This window comes from Lolium perenne, chromosome 4 (assembly GCF_019359855.2).
Source record: "Lolium perenne isolate Kyuss_39 chromosome 4, Kyuss_2.0, whole genome shotgun sequence".
NCBI lineage: Eukaryota > Viridiplantae > Streptophyta > Magnoliopsida > Poales > Poaceae > Lolium > Lolium perenne.
Genome location: NC_067247.2, coordinates 298,297,187 through 298,309,957, shown reverse-complemented (window position 1 = coordinate 298,309,957; position 12,771 = coordinate 298,297,187). Strand labels below are relative to the sequence as shown.

The 12,771-nt window shown below is 42.0% G+C and overlaps 1 protein-coding gene across 1 annotated transcript; it reads left to right on the top strand.

The window, feature by feature from the left end:
• The first annotated feature begins 11,619 nt into the window (after positions 1–11,619).
• LOC127347744 (mitochondrial import inner membrane translocase subunit TIM17-3-like) lies at positions 11,620–12,132 on the top strand. Its single transcript, XM_051373904.1, has one exon. It carries the CDS (start codon positions 11,620–11,622, stop codon positions 12,130–12,132), a length of 513 nt encoding a protein of 170 aa, XP_051229864.1.
• The last annotated feature ends 639 nt before the right edge of the window (positions 12,133–12,771 follow it).

Genomic DNA, 12,771 nt, shown 5'->3' with positions numbered 1-12,771 from the left:
ACTAATGAACTCCCACTTAATACAACATCCCTCATAGTTGTTAAGTGGTACACGATCCACATCCACTACATCAAAACCGATCATCACGTGAGATGATATAGCTTCAATGGTGAACATCAACATGTTGATCATATCATCCATATGACTCGTGTTCAACCTTTCGGTTTCCGTTGTCCCGAGGCCATGTCTGTACATGCTATGCTCGTCAAGCAAACCCAAGTATTCCGCATGTGCAACATGGCTTACACCCGTTGTATATGAACGTTGAATCTATCACATCCGATCATCACGAGATGCTTCGAAACGACGAACTTTGGCAACGGTGCATACGAGGGGAGAACACTTTATTATCTTGATATTAATGTGAGGGATCATCTTATAATGCTACCGTCGCGATCTAAGCAAAATAAGATGCATAAAAGGATTAACATCACATGCAGTTCATATGTGATATGATATGGCCCTTTTGTCTTTGCGCCTTTGATCTTCATCTCCAAAGCACGGACATGATCTCCATCATCAACGGGCATGATCTCCATCATTGTCGGTGTAGCGTCAAGGTCCATGGCGCCGTCTTCATGGTTGTTCACCTCATGTAGCAACTATTACAACTACTTTGAAATACTACTCAACATGAAAATTAAAGACAACCATAAGGCTCCTGCCGGTTGCCACAATACAATAATGATCATCTCATACATATTCATCATCACATTATGGCCATATCACATCACCAAACCCTGCAAAAACAAGTTAGACGTCTCTAATATGGTTTGCATATTTTACGTGGTTTAGGGTTTTCGAGAGAGATCTAATCTACCTACGAACATGAACCACAACGTTGATACTAATGTTTTCAATAGAAGAGTAAGTTGAATCTTCACTATAGTAGGAGAGACAGACACCCGCAAAGCCTCTTATGCAATACAAGTTGCATGTCGAACGAGGAACAAGTCTCATGAACGCGGTCATGTAAAGTTAGTCCGGGCCGCTTCATCCCACTATGCCACAAAGATGCAAAGTACTCAAACTAAAGATAACAAGAGCATCAACGCCCACAAAACCATTGTGTTCTACTCGTGCAACCATCTATGCATAGACACGGCTCTGATACCACTGTAGGATAACGTTGCATAGAAAACAAAAATTTTCCTACCGCGAACACGCAATCCAAGCCAAGATGCAATCTAGAAGACGGTAGCAACGAGGGGGTATCGAGTCTCACCCTTGAAGAGATTCCAAAGCCTACAAGATGAGGCTCTTGTTGCTGCGGTAGACGATCACTTGCCGCTTGCAAAAGCGCGTAGAAGATCTTGATCACGATCGGTTCCGGCGCCACGAACGGGCAGCACCTCCGTACTCGGTCACACGTTCGGTTGTTGATGAAGACGACGTCCACCTCCCCGTTCCAGCGGGCAGCGGACGTAGTAGCTCCTCTTGAATCCGACAGCACGACGGCGTGGTGTCGGTGGCGGTGGAGAAGTCCGGCGGAGCTTCGCTAAGCTACGCGGGAGATATGGAGGAGAGGGGGCGGCTAGGGTTTGGGAGGAGGTGGCCGGCCACTCAAGGGGGGGCGGCCAGCTTGTGGTCTTGGGGGTGGCCGGCCCCCTCCCTTGGCCCCTCATTATATAGGTGGATCCCCAAGTGTTGGTGTTCAAGTCTTCGAATAAGACCCGAACCAAAAACCTTCCATAAGAGGGGGAAACCTAGCCCAACTAGGACTCCCACCAAAAGGTGGGATTTCCACCTCCCATGTGGGGGGTGGCCGGCCCCCTAAGGGGGAGTCCACTTGGGACTCCTCCCCACCTAGGGCTGGCCGGCCATGGAGGTGGAGTCCCATGTGGACTCCACCTTCCTTGGTGGTTTCTTCCGGACTTTTCTAGAACCTTCTAGAACCTTCCATAGAATCTTCCGCGACATTTTAATTCACATAAAATGACATCCTATATATGAATCTTATTCTCCGGACCATTCCGGAACTCCTCGTGATGTCCGGGATCTCATCCGGGACTCCGAACAAATATTCGAACTCCATTCCATATTCAAGTACTACCATTTCAACATCCAACTTTAAGTGTGTCACCCTACGGTTCGTGAACTATGTGGACATGGTTGAGTACTCACTCCGACCAATAACCAATAGCGGGATCTGGAGATCCATAATGGCTCCCACATATTCAACGATGACTTTAGTGATCGAATGAACCATTTACATATAATACCAATTCCCTTTGTCTCGCGATATTTTACTTGTCCGAGGTTTGATCTTCGGTATCACTCTATACCTTGTTCAACCTCGTCTCCTGACAAGTACTCTTTACTCGTACCATGGTATGTGGTCTCTTATGAACTCATTCATATGCTTGCAAGACATTAGACGACATTCCACCGAGAGGGCCCAGAGTATATCTATCCGTCATCGGGATGGACAAATCCCACTGTTGATCCATATGCCTCAACTCATACTTTCCGGATACTTAATCCCACCTTTATAGCCACCCATTTACGCAGTGGTGTTTGGTGTAATCAAAGTACCTTTCCGGTATAAGTGATTTACATGATCTCATGGTCATAAGGACTAGGTAATTATGTATCGAAAGCTTTATAGCAAATAACTTAATGACGAGATCTTATGCTACGCTTAATTGGGTGTGTCCATTACATCATTCATATAATGACATAACCTTGTTATTAATAACATCCAATGTTCATGATTATGAAACTAATCATCCATTAATCAACAAGCTAGTTTAAGAGGCATACTAGGGACTTCTTGTTTGTCTACATATCACACATGTACTAATGTTTCGGTTAATACAATTCTAGCATGATATATAAACATTTATCATAAACATAAAGATATAAATAATAACCACTTTATTATTGCCTCTAGGGCATATCTCCTTCACAAGTACATCGGGCCTACACCACGTGTGAGAGTTCAACTGCCACAAGCAGCGTGGGACAGAGCCGCAAGAGCCATGGATGGTTCAGAACCAATGGCGACAACTGCCACGGTTGAAGAATTGCAGGCATACCAATATAGACTCGCTCGAGCTGGAAGGGAATTGGAAAAACAGACAGCTGCTGTGAACAGAAGAAGGGAGGCTGCTTCCGCGTCAAGCAGGCGAAGGGCAGAACTAAGTCGACAATCAGGAACTTCGGGAAGCAGTCATAGAGAAGCTTGCAACAGGGCAAGGTCTCGACTAAACAATATACCTGAAGCAGAGAGGGAAAACCTAGTCCGAAATCTCGACATGTCCTTTATGACGATAGACACAAGGGGAAACATTATCCCGAAAACACCAGAAGCGGGGTACATGGCGACGCAAGCTTTCATCCTCAAGGCCCAAACCACCTGCCGGGGATCCTAGAGAGGCATCAGACAACATGGCCATGGCGGGAGTTGGAGCCATGGGAGCGGCGTTCGTAAATTCACCTCCCGAAGGATCAGCAAGGCAAAATAGTCCACGCCCTGCTGTCGTAGAAGCAGTTCCAGAAAGAACAGGTGAAGCAAGGGATACGGAAATCCAAGCAAGGGTAGACAGAGCACGACAACATAGAAGGGAACATCGATACTCTCCAGAGATAGCTGAAGAGGACATGTGCGGGCTGCCATGTTTTACGAGGAGGGTCCGAAAAACTCGAGTGACTTCAGGGTTCAAGTTGCCTGATAATTTCAAAAAATTCGACGGATTGCAAGATCCTGAGGATTGGCTGGTAGATTACCTCGAGACAGTGAAATTGATAGGCGGAACAAGGGCAACGGCGATGCAAAGTATTCAGGTGCACTTGAGTGGAGCCGCAAGATCCTGGATAAAGAAGCTTCCTTCCGGTTCCATCGACAGCTGGACGGACTTCGAGGACATATTCGTCAAGAACTTCCGGTCTACCTGCAAAAAGCCTGCGACACTCGAGGAACTGAGGTCATGTCAACAAAAACATGATGAATCAATGAGGAAGTACATCCAAAGGTGGAACATCATCAAAAACTCGGCAGAGAACATATCGGATGAGAGAGCGATAGATGCGTTTGTGGCAGGAGTTCGACGATGAGATTTTGTGGAGGACTTGGGGAGAACCAACCCAAGAACAGTATCAGCATTAATGGAGATAGCGAACAGATGGGCAGATGGCGAGGATGCTGTGCAGAATAAACGACACAGGTCACCTGAGAAGGACCGTAGTCGAAATTTGCAAAATAGACGACGATTTTCTCGATTCTCGAGTTATGATCCACCAGGCCAAATTTCGTCAATACGAGGATGCTAATTTTTTAGCAAGCTTCCTCAAACCTCTTCAGCACATGCAAGCCCAAGAAAATTTTAGTGAAATATGGTTGCGATCAAGCACAATAGCACATCTTTACATACATTTTTTCAATCCACAAACTCAACAAATTAGATCTATAAAACATGTGCCTCTCTATCAAATAGATTAAGCTATGATTATGCCATAATACATGATATATTGATGCGAGTGTACATTTAACCATACATGAAGTAATACCGAGAGTGAATTTGGCAAACATGGACAACTGTTAAGGTTATAGAATTTTTTTGATTTTGAATGCAACTTTGCAATTTGTAAATTTCCGTAAATTAGTGATACTTAATATATAGATGGAGTAGTAAAGATTAAGACGTTTTAGCACCTAATAGGATATGCTTTTTATTTTTAAATGTATTTTAAAATGTTATAATTTCTGACCGAAAATATGCCGCGTACATCTCCATGTTCTATGGTATCACCAAGTTGTTTCAAGAAAACCAATATCTTATATGTCGTGTGTAAACAAGATAAATTTGATGCTAAAAAAACTTTTCATGAGATTTTTTTAAATTTATTTTACACATAACACAAAAATGTCAGATTTTCGTGAAACTTGACTTGCATTGGTTTAATATCGAGATGTACGTGCCAAAGTTTTTGTTCATAATTTTTTTCAACATTTCAAATGTATTTTTTGGGTGGCACGTACTTATGCATGATCAAAAGTGAATCTCCGTTGTTATATAGTCTACATTCTAGAATTCATTTATACATCTCCGGTGTTATATAGTCTACAATTCATTTATACGGTACTTCGCGGTCCCCCCTCCACCAGCTAACTCCAATCATCAGCGCTGGCGCGACTCCGCCGTCTCGAGACGCAGTCTACCGAGGCGCCGAAGCCCAGGCGCGTGCAGCTACGCTAAATCCCCTATCTCTCGCGACTTTCTCCTCTATCGACCAACCGCCACCCTCCTCTGATGCTCACAGCAAGGATACCAATGTCGCCGTTGACGCAGCCGAGTTCCCCGACCCTGCCCACGGCGACCAGCATCGCTAGTTTACCTGGTTGCATCCTCCGATGACATAAGGCCAGCAACAACCACCTTCGGCTGGAACCCTCGATCCAGGCCTCATGTCCAGCTCGGTTCATCATCTAGAGAGAAGGTAAAATCCTCCACTTTTTACTCTGTTTTGTTATTTCTTTTTTCTTGCCAGAAGATGGACGTAACTGCCTATAATATCTTTTATCTACTTATTAAGGAATGGACATCCAGATCAGGCTATTGATGTGTTCGAGAAGATGGTTAGTGATGAGTGTTCAGTTTTCCTGCTATAGTACCGGCGCGCCATATGGTGGCATGTTATTTTTTTTGAAGTGGTAAATGTTTGCGGGTTCTAGTTGATATTTTGCCCAGTTGGAAACACCATAAATATAGAAAGGGAGGTAATACTTGATATTCTGGTAAATTGATTGTGTTGATACTTTCTACATCAGCAGGTAAAGAATAACACATTACATGGTCTGACAAAATAGATATCTCGAAACAAATTGGGTGCTTCATCAGTTGTTCTCTCTTTCAGGTAAGCTGACATGTTGCTTGAGGTGAGATTTTCGTGCCTGCTGCAAGGAGCAAACTCAGAATTGACATCATGTGTTATGCTGAAAATCTTTATTTACCTAAAGCTTTCTTTAAAATTTGAACTAACAGTGAACTACAGTGTCATGGTATAGAAGTGGCAGACAAAATAATTGATCATCACCTGATACATAGTCCGGTTCACTGAAAATGTGCAGACACAAATTTGGCATACCTAAACAAAAACAAAGAATAGTTTGTTGCGCCAATCTAAAAGGTTATCGATCCTACCAAGAAAAGCGGAAAACAACTGTGGGAGTGGTCAGTGAAATTTGAGAAAATAATTCCATATGTCATGTAATAGTACTTAAGAACAATTGGAGAAGTGATAAGACAGACAAAAGAGTAGTAGAGAATTGTGCATACAAAAGATACCAACTAATACAAAAGAGTAGTAGAGAATTGTGCATACAAAAGATACCAACTAATACAAAAGAGTAGTAGAGAATTGTGCAGACAAAGAAGATAGGTATGCACAAAATATGATGGCTTGCAGAACCAAACAACAGTTGGATGCTTTTCCTTCAGCACTGCAACAATTATTAGGAAGTAACAAATATATATCCCTAGCCTTTTGTATGGTTTAAGAATTACTTGCCACTTCTTGCTTTTATGTTTCCACCAAAACTGTAGATAGATCTACAATTAGCAACACCTTAGAAATGTTTCTTCATAGTTGGTATGCTCTAGTAAACGCCACATGTACCATCCATTATTCAGAAGTGTATAAATTTGTTGTACAGGTGGTAGTGTATAAATTTATTGTTCAGATGGTAAATACTAAATTAAAGAGTTGTCCCTACTTTGAAAGGTCTGACCAACCTGAAGCTACTCTTAATTCCAATAGAGACCTAGAACTTCTTGTTTCGGCAAGCATATTTGTAATCGACATATTACATGACTATTGCAAGCATTGATATATAAATTTGCTCTTCAGGTGGTAAATACTAAATTCAAGAGTTGTCCCTAATTTGAAAGGTCTGGCCAACCTGAAGCTACTCTTTGATTCCAACAGAGACCTAGAACTTCTTGTTTCGACAAGCATATTTGTAATCGACATATTACATGACTATTGCAAGCATTAATATCCAATGCCCATCCACGTTTTAACATATGAACCAAGAAGCTCAGAAATTAGAAGATATCTAAAATGAAAACACAACAGTCATCTCGTCATGCAAAACATGGTAACATGTTGACCTTGACGTTCCGTGGTACAAACCAGAAATCAATAAGCCCCACATAAACACACAATAAGCCTCATTGGACTGGTACTTGATGAACAGAAAGCAGAGCAGAAGATGGAGATTACCTGCAGTCATGCTAGCGTATGAACACATGTAGGAAGTCAAAATTATTGGGATGGTTCACTCGATAAAAAATATCTAGACTAATGTTCGCAGGTCAAAATGAAATTTGACTGGACAGATATACTCTCTGAGATTGAGTCTGAAAGTGAGATCACATATACCCTATTTAAAGGAATAAAAGAAAACCTAGAAATATCTCATGTTTAAATTGAATTACAAAGTTCTAGACGATAATAAATCAACGTTGTCTTATGATGTGCTTGTCTGAGAAACCAAGCCTGACTTATATTCTATAGGAGCATACCTTTGTCAGAGTAGGCTTGCAGTTTCGTGGTACATACTATTGAATTAATATGTGTTAACCCTCTTCCCTTCACCGTCTGCAGCCGTACTCATGGAGATAACAAACATTGAAGCACGCAGCCACTAAATTGTACGAAGAAATTCATAAGGTAGGCACCAAGAATCAAACACATGCCCAAATTTATTTTTACCTAATTGATTTTATGTCAATAGAATGTTCATGAGAAACTAATATCAAATCATTGTAATAGAAATAAGAATGGAGCGAACATTAGAATAAATTAATAATAGTGGTGCTGCTTGGAAATACCTTGAGAGTGAGACCAAATAACAGTGATAGTGCACAAATAAAAATGAGAACTGCAGTACGATTTGATAGCTCTCAACTTAGAAGCAATAAGCCTTTGGCAACCACCGCCGCTGCCGCTTGGAACTAAAGCAATCGGGTTCGATGAAACTTCATAAGCCCCACCTAGCTCTCCCTGCTCGCTGTCCCACCTCCATACCGATAGTGTCGCCGCGAACCCATCTCCCTCTGGTGCTCGCACGGGCGTCCAGATCGGAGCGCGCCATCATGAGGCCATGGCCAGCCTCCAGAACTTGCTGTGATGCACCTCCTCCACATGTGCTGATGGCGTTGCTATTATTCTTGCCTGCAAGCTTGAACCTAGAGCACAGCAGCCGGCGTTCTGGTGCCCACAACGGCGTCGAAGAATGATGTCATCTTCTATCGGTGAAATAAAAACTTTCCATGCGACTAAAGTAGATACCATGATCACAGGCTCATGGCTGCATAAAAGTTTTACAGATATGAGTAAGAATTTTATTGAAACCTAGCATGAAGTATTACATAAATTATAAGATCTCATGGTTCCCTACAAAGTGTTTAGACATGATAGCAACAAAAAAAGATGAATGAATCCAAGTTATATATGGCACAACAGGAAAGCACACTTCCCTTTCTTGATTTATTTGAAAGACCCTACACAACACCATATCCTTGGATTTCTTCACACTTTAAAAGAACTGGCTATCAGTTGAATGACATTGTGATAGAAACATCAGTTTTTACATGTCTGCCCTGAAAACCCTGAACGTGAATACTCCTTAGTAGTCTTAACCTAAAATCAAGGTTGATAAAGTTCTACGAAAGCCATTAAACAACGTAGCAAAGCAGCAGGTGTATCTAAGTGATTTAAAGAAGCTATAAACTTAGTAGTCCAGCCATATAAAAAAATACATTATGGACAGTCGTGTACCAATTACCTTTAAAATCCAGCAAAGTGAAACAAGTCATTGACAATACCCCTGGTTTCTTTTCTGAAATTAGCTCTCCCAAAATATTTTTAGTTCGATTGATTTCATCTAAGATAGATCACTCTATTCTTTAAATATAAATTTCCAAAATATCAGTGCTACAATTTCCACATATATTGTAAAGAAAAATACTTTCATTAATCCTTTCAATTTTAGTAAGCCTTTCAGTTAACTTGCATGTAATCTACAAAACAATCCTAAGGAGTAAAACAACTTATTCACAAACAATGTCACACGCCCTGAAGTACGACAGCCTAATATCACGTAAATTACCTCGAAGATATCGAGCACAGAAGTTTCTTAGGCAGAAGTACTGAATTCAATAGTTAGGATAACCATTGAATATCGCTCTTTGCCAACTGCGAAAAAATACTGAAGTGTGATCTGGAAATTAGAGAAAAGTGCATATCAAATTATCAATCGAACTTCATAAACAAGGTTTTTGTAGAGATGAACTATAAAAGAATTTCATGAGACATCATAATCCATTTGGAACATTCGCGAAGGTGAACTCGTCACGCCTAAACCTCATTGCCGGTTATACTAAGAAACTCGCACACATGATCCAGTTTAATCAGACTTCATACTGCAGTCCAACAGACCATTCCACGACATCAGATATCACAGCGCCATACAATCGAACATCTTCTGCGCTTTGTCCATGATGCGCACCTCCACAGTCCACACACGGACTCTGACAAAATGAGTTAGGAAAAAAATTACAATGAACATTTTCGAGAAACCCATTTTTAATTCATATGTTTCTTCAGAACATGGAGAAACTACTTCCGTCAGATCAAGTTCACAAAAGCCACTCTGAGATGTTTGAGCAAAACAAATTAAGGCTAATGTTCTGATGAGAAGTGGAGCACTTCCGGAAGTATCATAAACGTGTGTATTAGATGAAAGAAAAACTCCAGATTAGTCTCTTCGCCAAGCCTACGGAAAACTCGATGGGCGTGCGGTAAACAATGCGATTTGCAGCAGGTCGAGATCACATATCGAAAGAAGATATAGATCAGAGAGTAGAATACGATTTCTTGCCTGATCTCTTGGGCTTGCAGTCGTCGATGAAGTAGTCTGACGGTACGGCGCCGCCGGCAGTCCACCAAACTCGGCATCAACGTACACTTGGCCATCTCGCTTCTAGATAGGGTGGGGAAAACAGCGGTGCCGCAGCTGAACTTTTATGGCCGTGATATTAACTCCTTCCCTTCTCGAATCGAATTCCGTGAGGCGGTGAGGGGCGGTTGATTCGTGGAGTTCTGGCACCCTATCCCTGCCGCCGCCCCCCATGACCGCTGAGGCAAAGGAATGGCGTTGGCGGCGGAGGCCTGGCCGCGGTGGGAGGCGGTTGGCGCAGAGCAGTTCTGCTCAGGGGCTATGCGAAGGACAGGAGGGCAGAAGCCATGGCGGCTAGGGTTGGACAGGAGAGAAAAGCTAGGGGTGGGACGGAGAGCAGGACTGTGTATCACATTGTGATGGGCCTGGCCCAGTTTGGCTCGTGCGGGGCGAAACTATTGACACAGTGCGGGACGACCAAAACTTGACGCATTGAGAAGTTAGGCAGAATAAGAAACACCTTCGTGCTTTTTAAGTAGTGTAGAAACCATGTGGAACTAGTATATGGTTTGCAAAAAAACGATCTAGTAGAGAAGATGAGAATTACCCAAGAGTTTGATTGTAATTTCCTTTTATGTTAGGGCTTTTCTTGTAACCTTGGTGTTTGATCAATATAGAGCTTCGACTCATATAAAGTGGCTAGTGATACTGGTCCAGGCGGACCCAATTATTGAAAAAAGAATAAAATGCTATTTCAAAGTTTCAAAAAATTTGCATGTACATATTATGTTGATATTTGTGCAATTTTTTGAAGCAAAACATGATCGTCTCTAGTCTATACAAAAATGACAAAATTTCAAAATAACACAATAATGATTGGAGTACACTGTTCAAAGAAATACAATTTTCTATTTTCTCTTTTTTGTGTAGGCCATATACAGTCATATTTTGCCTCAAAAAAATTTACATGAGTAAGTATCATCGTAATATGTACCTACGTAAATTATTTCATTTTTAAAAATTTAAACTAGCATTTTTCAAATATTAAAAAAGGGTCTTCCAAGACCCATGTCCACCAAATCCAGGTTCGTTCGGCTCATTCGCAAGAAAAAAAAATCATTGTTCACAACGGTATAAAGTCGTGAAGAAATGATGGCTAAAGAAGTGATATTTGTAGCTCGTTTAAGAATCTGGCGCATCACGCATCCCGTTTGCTACGTGATTTATCACGTCTTCCATCCATTTCAAAATAATAAAAATTCTTGGTATTATCTTTTTTTTATCAATGTATGTCAAATATCTCTAAGTTTGACCAATTTTTTTGAAAATATGCTAGTAATATATATACAACACCAAACCTTATAGTACATACTAGTGTTGTTGATATAGTTTTCTGTAAATTTGGATTCTTTTAATTAAGACAAACTTAAAGCTTTGTATTTTGTAGAGGAAATAGTAACCTACTCCCTCTGATTCATATTAATTGACTCCAATATGGATGTATCTCGGAGGAAGTAGTAAAGTACACGAAACATAAACAGGGCGACGAGGGAGGCGTACGAATATCGGTCTGATATACGAGTACTAGTTCACATCTAAACAGGGAATTTTATCCGAGAACCTGCCTACTGCAGCCGGTGCCCCCATCCACGGTTCCTTCACATCTAGGTTTTCTGCCGCCACCGCCATCGACGTAGAGGCGTACAGCGGCTAGGATGCGGGAGCCTCACCCCGATATCACGCCGTACCCGGACTTCATCATCGACGCCGCTGGATTCGGCTTCGTGGCGGGCGGCATAATTGGCTTCCCTTACCACTTCATCAAGGGCATCTACAACTCGCCCAGTGGCCGGCGCCTCGCCGCCGGCGCTCAGTCTGTCCGCATAAACACGCCCCCCCTTGTTGGCGTTTCAGCCGCCTATCTCGCCCTCGTAGAAATCTTCCACTACACGATGATATCGGCGCGCAAGAAGGACGACTTCTGGAGCCACGTCCTTCCCAGCTTCGCCGCCGGCGCCTGCCTGCCAGTCGGTCGTGGACCACGCGCCGTCGCCACCACCGCGTTCTGCTGTCTTGGCGCGGCCACTACGGTGTACACCGTCAGACACTTCGGCTGTCCTTCCCCGCCCCCGTTTGAAGATCCCGGCCTGACGCCACCGTCGGTCGTCGACTCTATTCCTACCGAGTCGGTGAGGGATGTTGATCTTCGATGCACCCATCACATCTAGTTCTTCGTCGATATCTGAATCTGAAAAAAAATAAAAGGTATGGCACGAACTTTCAGTTCTGCTACTTCGATTCCTACAGGATGTTGTTTTAGAGGCTTGAACCCGTTACGAATTTTCTTATGCACGTTGATATGTAAATGCTGAATTGTTAGATATCATGGACACACATTACCATTGAAGTAGATGAAAAATATTGCATTACATATCATATGCAGAGTGACAATCACTGCTCTCCATCCGTTTTTTTTTTGCTCCATATATTAGGTAAATATTTGTTTTCAAGATAAAATTCTGAATATAGTTAAATGCATTTCCTTTTATCTCACCACTTTGTCCTAAATTATCTTCCAATCTCTTGTCTAATAAAATGGGAAAACGTGGAGCATTTTTTTACCATTTGTACGGAGAGAACTTGTAGAATCAACTTATAGAATGCCCCAATAATTGACACCTGTCAGCTTGTGAGGATGAGAATTTGTTATAACAGGAGCATAGTAGTACGTGGGTTGGATTGGGCTGTAATTAATTCTAAATGAAAATTTAAAATGAAAATATGTTACATACCAAGCATTCCAATCAACAGTTGCTTTCTTCCCGTCAATATATTCGGGACTAGATCAATGTTGATAGGTTACCCCT

Bases quoted from the DNA above. Each gene is read 5' to 3' on its own strand.
- LOC127347744 (XM_051373904.1), top strand. From the start codon at position 11,620: ATGCGGGAGCCTCACCCCGATATCACGCCGTACCCGGACTTCATCATC.